We start from the raw sequence: 19,020 nt of genomic DNA on the forward strand, positions 1-19,020 counted from the left end.
TTCCAAGGAAATCACAATCGAGGCATGGCCGTGCGTGCTAACCACACACCCGTTCACTCCCCAAGCGACGCAAGGCCGTAGGCCGTCCAGAGCTGCCCTACATCCCATGAAATTGTAGCATTTCGCGTCTACGGATCAGGCAGAACGATATTGAAGATAAGAACAAATTAGGCCTTGATATATTCTTATGTAAATTATTTCATTCGCTGTCTAGTTCTTGAGAATGGATCCTGGCTCAGCGGGTAGTTTTGCCCCAGCTGCAGGCTGGTTCTTGCTCTTGAAATCGTCACATATCTCCTCCATTGTCACGAACTCGACGCCTTCGTGCTTCTTAAAGTGTTCAATAAGCCTAAACACGGTATTAGTAACGCGTTTGCTCAGACTTCTTGCAAACAGTTGAGCTTACCTCTCGTGCATCAGCAGCACTTGCGGGTGTCCCGAGACGTCCGGGTGAATCGTGATGGGGAAGATGAACTCGTCATGCTCTCGGTAAAGGTAGTCGAATTGATCACGCCAGATATCCTCGACGTCGCGTGGGTTGACAAACCCATGGCTGTTCGCTGCGTTTTTGATAAACATCATTGGTGGCAGATCGTCCAGGTACCAGGACGCTGGTATCTCGACGAGACCAGTCTCATCGCCCTTCTCCAGAGGCCGCATCCAGTCCTCGGCCTTCTTCTGGTAATCTATGGGTGTCCATGTATCGCCTGTTCGTAGGTAATAGGCCTGCGAGTCGTGATGCGAGAAAGAGTGGTCGTATAATATTCCATAGTCTAAGAGAAGCTGGCCACCCTCCTTGCTACATTCCCACCTGTGCACCATTTGCGCGCGTCAGTGAGTGCACTTCATGTATCCTGATGTCGTTTGAGATAAGGCTTACCACGGGGCAACGCTGCCTTTCGGCGGCTTGCCGACAAACTCCGTCAGCATGCGGTAAGTCTTGTCCAATACGTCCCTCTGCTGTTCAATCGTCATATCCTTCGGGTTTTCGTGTGAATATCCATGAAGTCCAATCTCGTGGCCGGCATCGCGCACTGCAGCCATGTCCTCAGGGAACGTCTCTAAGGAATGGCCCGGAATGAACCATGTTGTCTTCATGTCATACTTTTTGAAAAGCTTCAAGAGGCGCTGGACTCCAATCGTACCGGCAAAAATTCCTTTCTGGAAGTTAGTATAACTGGCGTCGCAATGTCACGCGTTTCCTCACCTCTACTGATATCGCTCGTCGAGTCCTCGCCGCCATATGATCCGAGCCAACCAGCGACAGCATCGACGTCTACACCGTAGCTGATGAGAACTCTCTTCTTGCCCATTGCGATTGATTTGGTAGAGGCAACTATGTAGAAACAGTGTCACGAAAGACGAGCGGTTTTGGCAGTCAGTCTCGGGGAAAAGGCAGTCTAGTTGCTTGTCGTCTCGAAGGAAAATCAATGCGACTTCGCGAAAACCACACTTGGAGTTCTGTAGCGCTGCGAAGCTATTTACCACGGATCTATTTCGATGCATGCCACTCCGATCAGCAACGAACTACCTTGATCAGGCCCCATTGTGACATGATTCAATCACACATCAACTGCGGGGAAGCCGCATGTGTCAATACCTGCATTAGTTGGTTGCCGAGTACTTTAACCGTTTCAACGAACGTCGGGTGTGATAAGGAGATAGTGGCGGGGTAGTTATTTGGAGTTGCAGATTCCAGGGGTCCAGGTAGTTGGAGTAGATTTATAACGCCCTCCAAGCGGAGAGTCGGCAATTGGAGGTCTAGCACCAACTATCGGCGTCAATTGGAACCTGGAACCGTATGCAAATCCTCCGCGAAGCTCGAAATCAAGTCTAGATCACATCACGTGCCAATAAAGAACGACTGGATTAGGCATCTCTGTCAACAGACTGATTTGGGCTATAGCCTCAAGTCACTGTGTCTCCGCAACCTTATCGGCATTCTCCAACCACAATCGTGTTCCAGCCGCCATCATGTCAAATACTGAGCCTCTACAAGAGATGCGAGCTGCACTATTACGTGAAGTATGCTACTTAGGCAGAGACCGTAACTTAATCCCGAGCTGACAAGACTTGTTGTAGTATAACAAGCCTTACGAACTTGGCAGAAAGGAGACGCCGAAAATAGCTGACCATGAACTGCTCGTCAAGGTCTACGCCGCTGGGTTCTGTCATTCAGACTTGCAAGTCGCACAAGGACAGTTTCATTCAAAAACCCCCATGATTCCATCCCATGAGCCCGCTGGCAAGATTGTACAGGTTGGATCCAATTGCCGGGGCGACTGGAAGGTAGGCGACAGAGTTGGCGTCCTCAACTTCAAAAATGCGTGCACTTCATGCACGGGTTGCAGCCTGTCTAAGCGTGAGTACGGCACGTATGATCCTAGGTTCTGCGAACGAAGGGAGACCGCCGGCTTCCAGCATGACGGTGCATTTGCCGAGTACATGGTGGCAGATCCGGAAACGACAGTCAAGCTGCCTGACTCTTTGTCATTTGAGCAGGCAGCGCCGCTGATGTGTGCGGGCGTAAGTGGCTGCTGTTACGAACTTTTTTATCTTAACGATAGGTCTGACGTTTTGATGTAGGCTACTGTATGGGGAGCTCTTGAGAAGGCGACGTCGGGGCTCAGTGCCGGCAGCACAGTTGCTATCATCGGGATAGGTGGTTTAGGTCACTTGGGTGTGCAGTTTGCGAAGGCCCTCGGCTACCGCACGATAGCAGTTGACAGCCGCCCTGAAGGTAGGCAACTCTCGACGGAGGTGCCAGGCCTGGACTTGGCTCCTGACCTCGTAGTGGACTCAACCGCTCCAGATGCCAAAGAAGGAATCTATGGTTTTACCCAAGGCGAAGGTATTGCGGCGGCTGTTGTGTGCACAGATTCGCTGGCAGCGAACGAGTGGGCCTTGACTCTCTTGAGAATTGGGGGCACCCTGGTGCTTCTCGGCTTGCCTCCCGATAAATGGAGGTTCGATTCGGATATTATTGTATTCAAGGAGTTGATATTGCGTGGGAGTTACGTCGCTAGCAGAGAGTCTACGGAGAGGATGATGGCCATTGTAAAGAAGAGTAATATTCAGTCCCACCTTACCGTGGTCTCCTTTGACGGAATACCAGGCATCATGGACAGATATGTGGAAAAGGGGTTTAGAGGGAGACTAGTCGTTCAACTGGCTGAGGAATAGCTAACTACAAGCTCCATTTCTAGACTTACTGTGATTCTATATTCACGCATGCGCAACATATCTGCTGCCCCATGTACCTCAAGGCTCATTGGTTGCCGATCATTATTCAAGTTACCGGTGCGTGTGTCAAAAGCCTTTCATCCTGAAAAGTCTTCTGCCTTCTATTCTTACAATTTTGGTTTCATTTTGACACTAGGTTTCTGCCTTTGAGTAAACCTCATGTAGTCAAGGACTGTAGGTCTTATACGCATATTAGTCCAGTGACAAAAATCTGAAATGCCCAATTCCTGATGTTAATATATATGAACATACATACATTCGTTACGCGGAAGTCCATATAGAAACTCACGCAGCATGTATTGCCATATGTCGCAGGCACAGCTAAGGCCTGTTGGCTCAGGCCGACATGGGTGGGAAATATCCTCCTCGCTAATGCATAACAGCAGGGACACTGCAATCTTCACTCCACTTACTAAACAGGCACAGCTCTTTGTCCTCTTCAAGAAACGAACAGCCCTACAATGGGCCAATCAAAACCCCTCGGGCCACTTTATTTGAATGCAAGAGTGTCGCCAATGGCCCCCAACCACTCATAGTTGCGTGATCTCACTCCGAAATCAGCAGCATGGCCAGACTATCTGCCTCAGATGACCAGCCCTGAATTATGTGATACTATCAACCATAGATTTTCTATTATTCACCAAAATGTGGTAAGGCTGCGTCAGACGCAACTTGGCGTATATTCGTTCCTCGAAGCCAGCCATTCTACTTGGCCCAGGGAGTATGTCATACAGCAGCCTGCTTCGACGACATTAAGTCACGCTCGAGGCCTTATCATACGACATTTTCTGTCGAGACTTACACTCTGTAGGCGATCCGGCGAAATCACATACTCATAATCGAGAGACACTCCCATATCTGATCAAGCCACAACTCGATCAAGGAAGAGAGATCGTCGTACTGGCCCACTCGTATGGATCTCTTCCTGGTGTCGCTCTTTGTGAGGACCATACAGTACCAGAACGTGACGCTGTTGGTAAGAAGAATAGAATCCGGTTTGTGATCATGGTCAGTTGCGGAGGTGCCATCAGGAAAGGCCAGACACTGCTCGGTGAGGCCGGCGGAGCGTACCCGCCGTACCTGATACCAAAATACGACAAGACAGTACGTAGCATCACATTCAACTACCCGACTCAATCGTTAGATCGCATCGAGCCTTGCTCCATCAAAGCTTGTCCTAGGATGGCCTTGCTTATCCTACCATGGTCGCCAAAGCCCACTTCTATAGTGATCTTACGGACAACCAGGCGGCACCTCTCGTTGCTATGCTGAAGCCGCAATCCATAGCATCTTGTGAAGAGCCAATTGTATTCGGTGCTTCTGACCTCACTATTTCGGTATACTATGTACTCTGCGCGAACGATCAAGCTCTGCCCGTCTTCGTTCAAGAGCGGGCTTGTCAAGGGATTCCCGCTCTGAGACGCAAGCTGACTTGGGCAAGTGGCCACTTCCCGTTTCTGACGGAGCCTGAGACATTCGCGACGGATATGGTAGAAACTATTGGATCAGAGATTGCTCGATCCTGTTTTCTCGGACTTTTCTGTTTGCGGGAGGGGGGCAACACAATGTGAGCCCTTCATGCAAGGTTAAGCTATGGCAAACCCGGCAAGATGCAGGGGTAGTCCATCCCCTTTTGATTGAACAGGAACATTTCTTCCGGGACCGTCAGTTACATCAGCTGTCACAAGATTGGAAGCTGAATCGATTAGTCTTTTTATTTCAGTACAGTGACCTGCATTCTACCAAAACATATACACGTCGTATACACATGTGGAGAGCCGCGTACCGGTCAACAGTCTGTTGCCGCCCGATCCGGACCAAGCCACTATAAACTATTAGCAGTTAACCCAGAATGCATGACTAATAGATACCTTGAATAGCTTTCAGTTATTGAACGCTTCCCCAGCTTGTCGGTTTTCTAGTCTTCTGGGGATCCCACTAACCACTGTCTGGTGGAGCTCTACAAAGAAGCTCCAAGACCCACTCAGTGCGTTGGAGATCACGAGTCCAACTCCAACTCGACCTCAGAGTCCAGTTTGGGGTTTACTCCATTGCAAACCGTGGGTACCTAGGTAGGTTACTTGATAGAATCATCTCATAATTTGTCAACTCATCAACTCCTTGGATGAGTACCAGCTGGCAGCGAACGGCCTGCTTCAATATGGGTCATATTTCGTTCTTCTTTCGCGAGCCCCGGCTTTGTCCTGCTCAGTAAAACTCGTGGACTTAAGTGGTTGTGCTCCAGCTGGATTGACTGCCGCCATAACACCGACTCACGACCTCGCCGCGAAATCGTTGGGAGCCTTGAGGCTTTGAAATAATGTCGGTCTTCTTCAAGGACGTAGGAGAGTATGTTCACTCAATATTCCGGGTAGCCAAACCGCTACTGACCCAATTTCCGTAGAGACAATCCTGTCAAGAAAGGGGACGCCGAAGAGATACTCAAAGGTATTGGTGTCAACATAGATCAGAGCGATTCGGACGATTATCATGTTCTACTAGCGGCGGTGCACGATGTTGCAGAGCATCTCATTAGCCTACCGGATTATCAGCCCATACCCGACAGGAAGAGGTACCCTCGCGAAAATATACATCTCCCCACGTCTTCCGAACAGGCCTTCGGACACGCTTGGGCGCATAAGTTTCTCATAAGGGGCAACAAGGAAGGAATGTACCTCAAGCACAAGACTGTCTGTATAAAAGACTGTATAGCAGTGGCAGATGTGCCGCAGTTCTTCGGCAGTGATGCGTTTCCAGCGTGGACTCCGTCGACAGATGCAACAGTTGTGACCCGGGTTTTGGACGCGGGGGCAGATATCCATGGTACAGCCGTCTGCGAAAGTTTCTGCAACTCTACCTCGTCATTCACAAGTGCCCAGGGGACGATCGAGAATCCCCATAGAGAAGGGTATTCAGCCGGTGGGAGCACTTCGGGAGGCGCTGCTTTGGTCGCTGGTGGAATAATGGATATCGCACTTGGAACAGACCAAGGAGGATCTATCAGGGTCCCCGCCTCCTTGTGTGGTTGTGAGTTTCCACGTCTTGTTCGCTGCTTGGTTTATACTGATATTAGTCTCAGGCGTCGGCTTGAAACCAACACATGGGCTGGTTCCTTATACGGGTGTGACTTCAGGCGATGCCATAGATGATCATGCTGGTCCCATTGCTCGGTCTGTCTCCGAAATTGCTGCCTGTCTTGATGCTATAGCTGGAAATGACGGTATCGATGACCGATCACTCGGCTCGCTACCTCATGGATCCTTCCAGTTCACAGAAAGCCTGACTCTTGAGAGCTCTGAGAGCTTGGCAGGCCTAAGGATAGGCATTCTCAGAGAAGGGATGGAACAGGCTATCGTTCAGCCGGCAGTCAGAGAGCTGGTCCTCAAGGCAGCGAAGAAGCTGGAGCATCTAGGTGCCACCGTGGAGGAAGTGTCGATTCCCATGCATCTAGAAGGTCCTGCGGTATGGACGATCCAACAAAGAATATCGGGCGCTGCCGGTGTGCTTGGCCAATCTCATGGAAGAAGAGGTCTGTGTCTCACGGAATTCGAGCAAGCTCGGCTGCCGTGGACAGCAGAGAATTTCGCCAAGCTCTTCCCATCCACGAAGAACACTGTCATCAACGGCATCTACCTAGCCAAAAACTTTCCTGGGCTCTATGGCAAGGCGGTCAACATTGGCAGACAGATTCGTGACGCCTACGAAGAGAAGTTGGGGCAGTACGACGTCCTCATTATGCCAACGACTCCCTACGTGGCACCCAAACATGGAGTCAGGGACACGCCTCGAACCTGTTTTGAACCCAGCATCGGATTGACGACGAACACAGCTATCTTCAACGTAACGGGGCACCCAGCCATGACCATACCCGTTGGCTTCGCACCAGCCAAAGAAGATCCCGCTGTGATGTTGCCTGTCGGAATGCAGATTGTGGGGGGTCTATGGCAAGAAAGGACAATTCTTCGCATCGGGAATGCTTGGGAAAGTAGCTTTAATTGGAAGGAGACTCGGTTCAGCGATATGGCTGTCTCTCAACAGGACTTGCACGCAAGCTGTGATGGCATCAACGTTAACGGAAAACGGCCGTTAGAAATGGAAGTGGGATCTGCAGCTGTCACAAGTGTTGCTGCATAATATATACATATATTCTAAAATTAAGAAACAAGTCATCAGTTGCGGCTCTTGAGCGTGACATGCCTTTTGGTGATAGTCCGATAGAATGTGTAGGCCTTTTTAAGGGCGGCTGCTGTTGCCCTGCCCCGCGGTGGAGTAGCCTCGCCGCTTCACGACGTACCTCCTGCATTACTCGGCTATCACTTCTTCCACTGTTTGGCCGGCCATGCCAGAATTCCAAGTAACCTCGTTATCATAGATCGCCGCAGGAAAAATGAGTCCGATTCTGTACGCATGCAATTTGTGCGCATGGGTAGTCGCCGATTCGGAAGGGATTGTCTCTTGGTTAAATCAGTTTCGGGGCCGTAAGTGAGAGAGCAATTTCTCTAATGATAGCATGGCAACCGCGCTAACATCGTCCTTTGGGTATTCAAAGTGGTGTCCAATCTTGCAGGAGACACCTATCTGACCGGGGTCGGTCTTTATGATGATGTCGAAAGAGGTTCCTACATCGCCCCGCTCAAAGCTGGCGCGCGTTGGGACGATCCTGGTTATGAACGGCCAGAAAGTGATGAGTTCGGAACTGGCCGCAGGGCTGAGAACGGTCGATACGGTTTCATATTTCATGAATCTTGTTGGTCCATCCTGGAGCTTGCGGCCAATCCCACCGGGATCCCCTACGCCAGGCTTTATGAGATTTGCTTGTCACTACCTCGCCCACTCGAGAGCAGTTGCGTCAGCTGGGGTCATAATTATGGAGGTTTGGTCGTCATAGACGATCAGCACTACTTTCCATGGGAGGAAAGAGAAGCTCAATTTGATTTCAACGGCTCAAGTGTCAGCGATAGCGAAGAGGACGACGACGATGATGATGGTGGTGGCTTTGGTGGTCTTGGGGTTCCCGCAGCTGACAGGCTACCTCTTCCAGATGACGAGGACGAAGACTCCGAAATGACTAAACCCACCATTATGATTGCAGTTCCGAAGGGCGACCCTTTCAGGATCCCTGAGATCCAGTTTCTTCTATCAGAAAAGCCAGAACCGCCACCAGATATTCAACTTCAGGCAACCGCTCTGTCAGCAGGAGACTGTTTTCACAGACTTCCTAAAGAAATCCGCACTCGGATTGCATTACTCCTATCAACTGCGGATGCTTTAAGCACTCGCCTGGCATCTAAAAGCTTTTGGTACATCTTCGATAGTCACCAATTCTGGCTCTCTAGATTCAAGGGCAATTCCGAGCGTTCGTGGCTATTTGAGGCCAAGCAAATCGACGACTTTCGATATTGGAGGTGGCTTTATCGCCGAACTAACAGCGCGAATCTTGCTCCATCACCCATGATTCAGAACAGGAGGCGGGTCTGGGACCTTGCGCAGAATGTCACGGACATTTGGCTGCAACTGAAAGTAAACGCAGCGCTTCTGCAGTCGTCTCCAATTTTCGACTCAGACTTGAGTCCTTGGACTGAGGCATCTGGGGATATCAAATCCGTTCGGCCAGACGCCCCCTACGTTGAATTCTTTGAGGGCTGCCGTATTCTCTACAGACAAAAACAGAACTTGTCACGTCTGGGCTCTCTGTCTCGGATCGCCTTCTCTTTCATTCAAGTTGGCAATACACGATTCCTTACAGGCATACGATTCGTCCCACGAGTTGGAGATTCGGTGCAAGTAGGTTATCAGGCAGAGTCTGAACAGATTTTGGACATTTCAACTCTCCATGGATTCGTACTAGCTTTGGGTTCAAGAGGCATCCATGCCGTTCAGTGCATTACGAACCACCGTGAGCTGCCCTGGTGCGGAAATCCGAGCAACTCGCTAAGAACGAGGCGGTTGGCAATTGGGGACCCGATTGCAGCCCTGGACGCTGGGCTTGATGTGAGTCAATTTGGCTTACTGTACCCTACCACGGAATGGAAGACAAGCCGACTAATATGCTGGCATTTATCTATCAGGGCTTCAAGATTGTTAGTTTGTCGATCGCATCAGACATTTCACATTCCCATGGAGTGGCGCTGAAGGCACCAAAAACTCTTCGAGACTCGGGGATATGGTACCCCGACCTGCCATCATCCCAACTATGCCTTAACGAGGATTTCTACGTACAGCGTGAGTATCATGTCTCGGGATTTCGTCCTCTTATCTGGACGTTATTTGGTGGACCTGGAGGTATATATCTTCCGAATTTGACCGGCATCGCTGTTCATATGGGCGGTTCAATCCCTGGCATCGATTTCAGGTACAATAGTCCTGATATACCAGATGAACATCGCGCCCTGGGTCGACACAAATGTGATAGATATGCACCCGGGTGTAGAATTCCGTGGGAATTCTCCATAGACGGCCCAGGCGGTGAACGAATCAATGGAGTTGAGGTTTATTTGACGTTCATCGATCGAGAAAACTCGTACGAAATATACGATCAAGGGGCTTTAGAGTCATTCAAGGTACGTATTCAGCCTGTGGCCCAAATTTGATATCACGAGGCTAACCTATGGAATCATCAAATACTTGAAGATTTTCACGAATCATGGAAGATCATTTCACTTCAGAGACGAAGCAATGGATGGTTACAAGGACTATAGAATGGTAGTCAAAAAGTTCGATGTTGCTCCTGGGACTACTATTACGGGGTTCTACGCTAGACAAGTACACAACCAACCTCAACCTCATGTCCGACTTCATACTCTAACGTAACGATTAGTTCGGCAACGGCATGAACTATGGCATGGCAAGTCTGGGGGTCATTTCTGAGGCAAGTTCATAACAGTGAATCAGCAAAGAATGGCGCAAGTTGTCCTGAGCTCGTGCTGCTCCGGGTTGGAGTTTTGTATCCGAACGATGAATTTTCTTGGACTACTCCAATATTTTTGCTACACGTTGGGACCTTGATGGGATATGCACCGAGCGCTGTATGCACCACCGTGCTTTGGACGCTGCAGTAGTCACTGTCCTTCTAATTGATCGTATATCCTCCGTCAACCACCAACGCATGACCTTGAATGAATGACGCCTCAGCCGTACATAAGAATAACACCGCATGTGCAACCTCGTCGGGAGTACCCATCCGCCGCATAGGAGCGATATCTATCGCAGGCTTTAAAGTCGCCTTCATCTCTTCGGAGCTGGTGGTCATGGGTGTCTCAATGACTCCGGGGCATACGCAATTGACCCGAATTCCGTCCTGTGAATAATCGATCGCGTCCGAACGGGTCATATTGATGATAGCGGCTTTGGAAGCACAATACGCGGCAGCGCCTGGTCGAGCCACTATTCCTAACTGACTTGCGATGTTCACCACTGCACCCCGTAGCGCCGGGTGTTCAGGTAACGGCTTCTGGTTCAGCATCTGCGCAAGGGCGGCTCGCGAAGAGAGCCAACTCCCCCTATAGTTGATGTTCGTGACTGCATCAAAGACAGACACTGGCGTCTCCGTCGAGCGGAGCGACTCCGTCAAGATACCGGCGCAGTTGATTGCATAGTCGAGTCGAGAGTACGTCTTTGAGATGTCTTTGACGAACGAGTTCACGAAACTCTCGTCGGCTATGTCACCTTCACGGGCAGTCACTTGTGCTTTGGGATTTATAGCCAGGATTGCCTCCTTGGTGCTTTCCAGGGTTCTTCTGTTGATATCCGTAATGGCTATCCGAGAGCATCCAGACTTTGCGAACCCCTTTGCAACAGCGGCACCAATCCCTGAATTCCTTTTAGTCGACAGTGTCGTTCCTGGGAGCTGTACGCGGAACCAACTGACCTGTCCCTCCTGCCCCGGTGATGAAAGCGACACCAGGGAATTTGAAGACTGAAGCCATCGAAAATAATAAATGGAACTTGTCCAATCCTTTGGTACAAGTCTCGTAGCAGTGAATGGAATGAGATAGGTGGAGAAATCGAGGGGAGTTGTTCCAACTTGCACCATCGCTCAATATAGTCCTCCAGCTCTGATAAGGTCCTTTACTCAACCTACAGTACTATCTGTAGGAGGTCCGCGGGTATGACCCAAAAGAGATAACGGCCATCCATGGATTACTGTCGGTAGCCAGAGGTGGCTGGGCTTATTGAGATAAGCGATGCCGGGACCAGGCATTCAAGAGCTCCAGTGCTAAGACCAGCCAGACGCAGCTAGATGCCGCCTGACCAAATAGCAGCTGCAGTACCCCGCACCGGCTTGGAGAGACCCCAATTGGGATTCGCCCCCCGACGACATCATGAGAACCAACTCCCCAACTCCATCAAACAATGCTCCAACATGGAGACACGCGAGGCTGCTGGAATCGCGCGGCCTGGGGCGGTGCGCAAGAGGCGTGGAGCCTCGGACGGGCCTCTGAAGTTGACGTGCGAGTACTGTGGTCGAACCTTCAAGCGCTCCGAGCACAAGGAAAGGCATGTTCGAACGCGTGAGTGCTCCAATATCTCCTCCAACCTGCCAACCCAACCTCGGGATCCCTCCCCACATCTTCTCGGCCCTGGGAATCCACTGCCATGCGCGCAGGACGGACCCAGGCGGATCGGGGCTACGCACTCTACCACCGAATATGCTTGGCACCTTTTGGGTATCAACGTACAGACAACCTAATGACTCGATAGATACCAAGGAGAAGCCATTCGTGTGCCACTGCAGTGCCGCTTTCACTAGGCGAGACCTTCTAACACGTCACCAACGTATTACATCCCACTCGTCCCAAGACAACCGGTCGCAAGACTCGCGGGATCAGGATGCAGGGTCAGAACAGAGCGATCAGCCCGTGGTCGAGGCCGACATGGCTGCCGCCGTCTCTCTTTCAGACATGAGCATGAACCCTTGGAATCACCAGCTCGCCAATGGCCATGCGCCAGACCTGCCCCAGCAGGTGCTAAGTCAGCCTTTCCAACAGCCTCTCCTCCCCCAGGAGTACTTTGATCCAGGTGAGCACGGTCGGTTCCCTGCCGCAGCATAGCATTGACGCGTATATCAGGTCAAGCGATCGCTGGGTATGATCATTTCAGGGATTTTGCCAATTTTCTAGATGGAGTTGGCCTTCCTCCGGAATGGAGCCCTTACTTCTCAGCGCCCGAGCCCGAGGAAGATCTTGTCGATCCGCAGTTGCGAGAACCTGGAACGGACGCGGCCACTCCTATCCCTCGTACTGGCCGCTCTGGCTCGCCGTTCAGCACCTGGCTACCGTCGGCACCCCATGGAAGCAGGATAGCTGAGGTCAATTCGGACAACAGTAAGCATGACCTCTCGGCGCATTGACCTTGTTTTTATTCGCCGCAACTGGATACCCCCATTCGGATTCCCTGGTTCCTGGAGCTCAGAGGGTACGGGACCTGGTGGTCGCCACCATAGGCCGGGTTCAGCGGGTCTCTGTTAGTGTTTTTGACAAAGGCGTGTTCTTGTTTTGGTTGATGCGTATTGCTCAAGAACTCGCAAGCTGTACCATAGTGAAATAGTGTGGCTAACTCATTGCCTGTGTACTTCAAGGACCTCGAGGTGTAGACACGGATTCGCAACCTTTCAGAGTTACCGAAGACCAGCACGCTCGTTTAGCCGTCTACTTGGACTCCTTTCGTGGTGTCGTGAACGATGAATTTGTCCTGCCATCGCGCCATGCCCTGACACGATACATTACCTCCTACTTTCAGGGCTTCCACTTGCACATGCCCTTTATTCATCAACAGACCTGGCGCGTACTCGACTCACCCCTCGAGCTTGTGCTGGCTATTGCAACAATGGGAGCGCAGTATAGCTTCGAACACCGCAATTCCGAGAGGCTCTTCCAAGCTGGCAAGGCTGTTCTGCTAGAGAGACTGCTGCACGAGAGCGAGAAGTTCGGGCCCAAGACCAGCTCGTTCCTAAGTATGCACAACTACTACCCACTCGGAGCCAGGGCGCTGTCATCCTCCAGGCCGAAGAGAGATTCAGGGCCATGGGAACCAGTAGACACGGTCCGCGCGCTCATCATCTTGATGGGCTACGCTACTTGGGAGCGCAAGGAAAAGTTTGTGGCAGAAGCCTTCTCACTTCAAAGTCTTCTGGTACAAGTCTTGCGTGATGTCGGCCTTCTCGAAGGGTCAGATCCAGATAGCCCTATGGAATCCGCTTCGCCACAGACAGCCTGGTTAGCCTGGGTTCGCCAAGAGTCGGTTCGTCGAACCAAGCTGATTGCATTCACATTTCTGCACACTCATAGCGTGGCATACAATGTCTACCCCGTCCTCAGAAGCAATGAGATTCATTTGAGATTGCCTTGCTCAACTGGAGAGTGGAGAGCCTTGAATGCCGTACAGTGGAAGGCGGCCAGGCGCGACCTGCGTAAGGAGCAGCTGAATTTCCAGGACGCATTATCATTACTTTTGAGACACGATGGAAGTGCGCCACTAGATCCTATTCCAACCCCGCTGGGCAATTACTGCCTGCTTCATGGATTGTTGCAGCGCATCCATATCGTGAGAGATTTATCTCTCCCCATCATGGATCACTCCGCATCCTTGCCAGGTGAGGAGGTCAACAAACTGGAGTAAGTCCTACACCCTTTCTGTGTTGCTGTCACCATCCCTGACCGTCGATCTAGGCGTGGGCTTCGTTCCTGGACATCGGGATGGCAGCAGCAGACCGAATCCAGCTTAGATCCGAACAATGAAAATGGCCCTATCCCTTTCACATCTAGCTCTTTGCTCGCACTTGCATACGTTCGCATCTACTTGAATCTCGGCCCCTACCGTCAGCTTGAAACGCGGGACCCAAGTCGTGTCGCGCGGGCACTGTACCGATCACCTAGGGTCGACAGGAGTAACGGCGTCATTTCCGCTCTTCTATACGCTACCCATGCTTTGAGCATCCCAGTCAGACTTGGGGTGGACAGGGTAGCCCGCAGTCAAGCCTTCTTTTGGAGCGTCCGTCATTCACTCTCCGGGCTGGAATGTGCTGTTTTGTTGAGCAAGTGGCTCCATTCTGTCTCGGAATTTGTGGATGAAGTCCCCCTAACTGGTAAGACAGTCCATAATTGCGAATTCGCTACTTGAGGCTAACGTGATATTAGACAGCGAGGACCGTATACTGCACTGGGTGCGATGCGTGGTCGAAGAAGCCTTCGCCGTGGTAGATTTTGAAGAAGACGAGCCCATCCCACAGAGTGATCCCGCCAGCTTGAGCTTGGCAGTACTCAAGATCTGGGCGCATTTCTTCAAGAGCAATACGCAGTGGCCGTTCATCAACATGATAGGCCGGAGTCTGGAGGCATATCGCGAGATGCTTGTTCGAGGCAATACGCAACAGCAGGCTACTTGATAACTCGCTTCGGAGACGAGACTTTGAATTGCTACACTGCGCACACTTCAATGGTACTTACGATGAGAGAGGCAAATACGGTTTGTCGATCAGTATGTGGTCTCGCTGGACCATCTGACAGCCTTGCCCACTCTGAGAGGCCTTCAGAGACTAGCATCGGCCGCCGTTGGGACACACTTTCAAGTTCGTTGGCATGGTTGCCGTTGGTCTTGAGGCGTAATCACTGAAGAGCTATAGTGCTGTGCCCTACAGAACACCTACGACGAATTGTGTAGACTTATCAACTCAAAAAGCGGTTCATTGGAAAACACGGGTGGCACGGAGATGCCTCTGCACATGCTACACATGTTAGCGACTACAACCAGCTTCGCGCTAACCCAGCGGACACCAAACTCAACTAAATCTTCACCAAGTGCGATACTAAGATCTCGCTGTGGGCAATCCTAGAAGAAACCTTGGTTTCCTGCTGAATTCCTGATGTAGAGTTTGGGAAATGAGTCAGCTACGTGATGGAGTCAGCAGCACGTGGTAGGAGAGGGTGTGACGTTCATAGAGCCTAGACACGTTGATTCAATCACGTTTGTTGTAAACCAGTGTACTACCATTTCTTCAAGCTACTCTGGGGCTCTTTAACTCAAGATAGCCCCACAATGGTTCTAAAAGAAAGGTCCTGCGCATGACGTTTTCACCTCGCCAATTCTATCCATAATTGCGAACGGCTCACAGTCCCAAGAAACACTTCCAGATGTGCACTTTCATAGCTGAGCGGACAGATTGTCCCTGGTGCAGAAGGAAACTGGCTGGGAGAATTCGCAAGAAGGAGCAATGCCATCGGTATCCCTATTGCTACGGATACTCCCCCCGAGCCTCATATATACGCTATGAGACGTGTGATGGCTGCGTACAAAATGGGCGACGGTATGGGGTGGACGAATCGCTTGCTCCGTGGAACAGATCTGTCGCAGGGCCGATGCCAGATATCTGTATTATGATGTAGTAAAACCAGAAACTTGAAACGCATACGAAGAACTTGCCCTAATAATTGCTCCACGTGAATGTAGAATTGTGGTAGGGGATGTGTCGAATGCCCAGAGTGGAGCGCCGTTGTCGTTTGGACACTCGGTTAGGGCAATCCCGATATGAGCGGCACTGTGGCTTATATGTCAAGTTTTTGTACAACAGTGTATATCTGAGGTACGTAACGAGGACGGTGCCGCTTTGAAGTCTGCAGATCTGACAAATCCTTAGACCGGCCTTACGTCCCGGGTCAATCGGACTTTACGGTATGGAGCCCCACCTGCCTCCGGCGCCGTCAACTGGTGTCACGAGCTGCCGGCCGACGCCGGGATTACCATCCATCGCCGGTCTTGGCTTACACCTCCGCCTGGCACGTCGACGGCGGGAATACTTTGTGCATTTGTCATCTGCACCTCGCGGGAGAGGGCATTTAAGCCGGCGCGAGGTCCAGAATCTCCTGCATGCAATTGTCGCCTCGCAAAAGGCAACCAGTTTGCCCCTACATTTATTTAACTTACCATGGCATCTCCGTCACCCTCCACGCTCGTTCTCGGCGCGGGCGAGCTCGGCCTGGCCACCCTCAAGGCTCTGGCTGCACACCCAAAGCGCCAAGGGGGGAGCATCACCGTGCTGCTGCGGCCGTCCTCGACCAAAACAGACGACGCCGACAAGCAGAAACAGAACGCCTACCTCGCCTCCCTCGGCGTGGCGTTCGAGGCGGGCGATATCCAAGACAACTCCATCTCGGAGCTGGCCGCCATCTTCAAGCGCTACCACACCATCGTCTCGTGCACGGGCATGTACCAGCCCCGGGGCACGCAGCTCAAGATCAGCCAGGCCGTGCTGGAGGCGGGCGTGCCGCGGTACTTCCCCTGGCAGTACGGCATCGACTACGACACCATCGGCGCGGGCAGCTCGCAGGATCTGTTCGACGAACAGCTGGAGGTGCGGGCGCTGCTATGGGCCCAGACCGCCGTAAACTGGATCATCGTCTCGACAGGTTTGTTCATGAGCTTCCTCTTCGTCCCAGCCTTCGGGCCCGTGGACCTGCAGGGCCGGGTGCTCCGCGGCCTGGGCGGCTGGGACACGCCGGTCTCGGTCACGTCGCCGGCGGACATTGGCAAGATGGTCGCGGAGATCGTCTACGACCCGCGCGACATCGGGCGCCAGGTTGTGTTCGTGGCTGGGGACACGGTGACTTACGGGCGGGTGGCGGAGCTGGTGGAACAGCGGTTCGGCGGCGAGTGGAGGAAGGAGGTCTGGCGGCCCGAATTCCTGCAGAGGAGGCTCGCCGAGGAGCCAGACAACACCATGTTCAAGTACCAGAATGTGTTTGCCGCTGGCAAGGGCGTGGCTTGGGTTATGGCCAAGACGGTGAATGGACAGCGGGGTATTGAGCTGGAAAATCTCCAGGCTTTCCTAAGGAACATGGAGGCGTGATGCACGATTTACGAGAGAAGTCATCTCTCTCAAAACCCCCAAGATGGGGTAGTGATAGTGCCTCTCGATAAGAACTGCCACCTGGTTATGTTTTATCTGTCCTAGTAGGAGTTGCAGTTAATACAATTATGCCGTAGTAATTGACTCGGATGCCTCCACACGGCCACAACTGGAAGCAAATCGCACAGCCCGTCCTGCGTTTTGGTATGCGCAGGAGTTTGTTCAGGGACAGTAGGTGAGGTTCCCCTGGTAGTGGTTGGCCAGGTCCATCACTCTTCATACAGGCCTAGAACGTTGGTAGGAGTATCAAACATGGGTAGCAGAGATTACTTAAGCTTGGCAGACATCACTGCCAGCAAAGAGTTCCATCGGGCACAAGTCGAGGATCCGTGAATCACCAGGTCCCGGCAGATCGACGCTTACCGCGCCTCAACATTCGAAATATACTTTGTTGTTCCCACAGTCCCCATCACTGCTCAAACAAGGACCCGCAATTCTGAGGGCAATAGCTTATCAGTTATCGGAAGCAGACTACGGCTAGTTACAATGGTACGCAATGTTGATTACTCTTTAGTTAGGAACAGAGTTCGCGGTCAAAGCTTGAGGCATCACACAGCCACTATCATGTCTAGTAGAGACTATGCCGACTGGCGACTTATGTGGGTTGACTATGCAAGGCGCCAGAGTTGCGCCGATCGTACATAGACCTGGCGTTCGTGTCTCACGACTGCAGCGTCGAAGTGGTTGCACAGCTGGCGGGAGAGAAGAGCAATTATTCCGCGTTTGATAGAGACGACGAACAAGTAGCGTCAAGGATGCGGGCAACTTTCCCCTTTCGGCATTAAAAGCATGCATTTAGAACAAGGATACGCGATGATTGGCCCGCGGTCGCTTCTCCCGTTTCGAGGAGCGGATGAGCAGTGGTCCGATAGCAGTTGCAAAAACCTGGCAACCTAGCAAGCCTGCAAACCTGCAAGCCTGCGAGCACTTGGACGGCAGTACTGTAGGAAAGATTCGGCAAGTGGGCCGATGTTGCACTAGAAAACCCCGGTGGAAGCAAAAGAGAAGGAGAAAAGCTCGTATGCAGCCTGCGGAACTGGAGAAGGGCAGATCTGGGAAGCCCACCAGGTGCAATGCCTGCCGTCGACCCAATATCGCGACGCTAGCCGACCAACGGCCCAGGGTGGTCAAGGTAAAGTTTGGTTGAACTGGAGTCACGATGAGTTGTCCGCCCTAGCGCATTGAAAGGGAAAAAGAAATCAGATGAGTAGTCGTCCTCTTCCGTCCGACGTGGCCAGGAAGCCCTTGCTAGTCCTGCCCGGGTCGTGACAGCTTCAAGGCACATGTGAAAAAGTTTTGCCCAACGGTGCCGGAGTCTTGGGAAAGTCGGGCGGGTGTCGCAACGCACAGATCTTAGCCTGAGACTGCCGGGGAATGGGGACTGCTAGAGCAGTGCTACACTATGCTAGAGCAGAGCTGGGGTGGGCTTGGTTAAAATTGGACAGCAAACGGTATCGTCGATTCCCCCAGGACTAAGCACTCGCTATGATGTCACGTTCGGGGTCAGCGACGAGGCACTATACTAGTCCAATAAGTTCGGCCGGTAGATAGCAGCGCTTTACACACGCGAGATGCTACTGTCAGTTAGCACGGCAATGCGAGCCTGCAACGAGAGGTCTCGGGCCTGGCAAACGCTCTCCGCCCGCCGCCCTGCCCGACCTTCTCACGAGAACCAGCAGATGAAGCAATTTGCAAGTCATGTTGCGGTATGGCGTGTCTCGGCGCACCAAGTCGGTTGGTCAAGAACGGCCTGGCGCGGCGTCTCGGCTGTGGAGGCGGAATCGAGATCTGATGGACATGGTCTCAGGCTGCTGGCCCATCAAACTTCAAATGGTGTGTTGGATGGTTTACTTCATGCGTTCTTTTTTAACGTTCAC

General features: G+C 51.9%; 7 protein-coding genes across 7 annotated transcripts; 5 read left to right on the forward strand and 2 right to left on the reverse strand.

The window, feature by feature from the left end:
• Window positions 1–210: 210 nt before the first annotated feature.
• On the reverse strand, window positions 211–1,313 carry JN550_000222 (uncharacterized protein; the record flags this gene model as incomplete). The annotated part of the gene is made up of 4 exons (XM_049313501.1): window positions 211–349; window positions 407–811; window positions 881–1,157; window positions 1,208–1,313. 4 exons carry the CDS (start codon window positions 1,311–1,313, stop codon window positions 211–213), a joined length of 927 nt encoding a protein of 308 aa, XP_049177511.1.
• Window positions 1,314–1,974: 661 nt separating this feature from the next.
• JN550_000223 (uncharacterized protein) lies at window positions 1,975–3,183 on the forward strand (the record flags this gene model as incomplete). Its single annotated transcript, XM_049313512.1, has 3 exons — window positions 1,975–2,025; window positions 2,083–2,526; window positions 2,587–3,183. 3 exons carry the CDS (start codon window positions 1,975–1,977, stop codon window positions 3,181–3,183), a joined length of 1,092 nt encoding a protein of 363 aa, XP_049177512.1.
• A 1,065-nt stretch (window positions 3,184–4,248) lies between these two features.
• Window positions 4,249–4,814, forward strand: JN550_000224 (uncharacterized protein; the record flags this gene model as incomplete). Its single annotated transcript, XM_049313523.1, has 2 exons — window positions 4,249–4,347; window positions 4,425–4,814. 2 exons carry the CDS (start codon window positions 4,249–4,251, stop codon window positions 4,812–4,814), a joined length of 489 nt encoding a protein of 162 aa, XP_049177513.1.
• Window positions 4,815–5,563: 749 nt separating this feature from the next.
• JN550_000225 (uncharacterized protein) lies at window positions 5,564–10,123 on the forward strand (the record flags this gene model as incomplete). The annotated part of the gene is made up of 7 exons (XM_049313534.1): window positions 5,564–5,592; window positions 5,648–6,270; window positions 6,323–7,341; window positions 7,616–7,721; window positions 7,793–9,234; window positions 9,312–9,803; window positions 10,061–10,123. The coding sequence occupies 7 exons, from the start codon at window positions 5,564–5,566 to the stop codon at window positions 10,121–10,123; spliced, it is 3,774 nt and encodes a 1,257-aa protein (XP_049177514.1).
• A 189-nt stretch (window positions 10,124–10,312) lies between these two features.
• On the reverse strand, window positions 10,313–11,168 carry JN550_000226 (uncharacterized protein; the record flags this gene model as incomplete). The annotated part of the gene is made up of 2 exons (XM_049313545.1): window positions 10,313–11,052; window positions 11,111–11,168. 2 exons carry the CDS (start codon window positions 11,166–11,168, stop codon window positions 10,313–10,315), a joined length of 798 nt encoding a protein of 265 aa, XP_049177515.1.
• A 437-nt stretch (window positions 11,169–11,605) lies between these two features.
• Window positions 11,606–14,626, forward strand: JN550_000227 (uncharacterized protein; the record flags this gene model as incomplete). Its single annotated transcript, XM_049313556.1, has 6 exons — window positions 11,606–11,753; window positions 11,944–12,261; window positions 12,312–12,566; window positions 12,821–13,856; window positions 13,911–14,326; window positions 14,379–14,626. 6 exons carry the CDS (start codon window positions 11,606–11,608, stop codon window positions 14,624–14,626), a joined length of 2,421 nt encoding a protein of 806 aa, XP_049177516.1.
• A 1,536-nt stretch (window positions 14,627–16,162) lies between these two features.
• Window positions 16,163–17,083, forward strand: JN550_000228 (uncharacterized protein; the record flags this gene model as incomplete). The annotated part of the gene is made up of 1 exon (XM_049313568.1): window positions 16,163–17,083. The coding sequence occupies one exon, from the start codon at window positions 16,163–16,165 to the stop codon at window positions 17,081–17,083; it is 921 nt and encodes a 306-aa protein (XP_049177517.1).
• Window positions 17,084–19,020: the final 1,937 nt, after the last annotated feature.

The sequence above is a fragment of the Neoarthrinium moseri genome (genome assembly GCF_022829205.1).
Source record: "Neoarthrinium moseri strain CBS 164.80 chromosome Unknown scaffold1_Wmoseri_CBS_16480, whole genome shotgun sequence".
Taxonomy (NCBI): domain Eukaryota; kingdom Fungi; phylum Ascomycota; class Sordariomycetes; order Amphisphaeriales; family Apiosporaceae; genus Neoarthrinium; species Neoarthrinium moseri.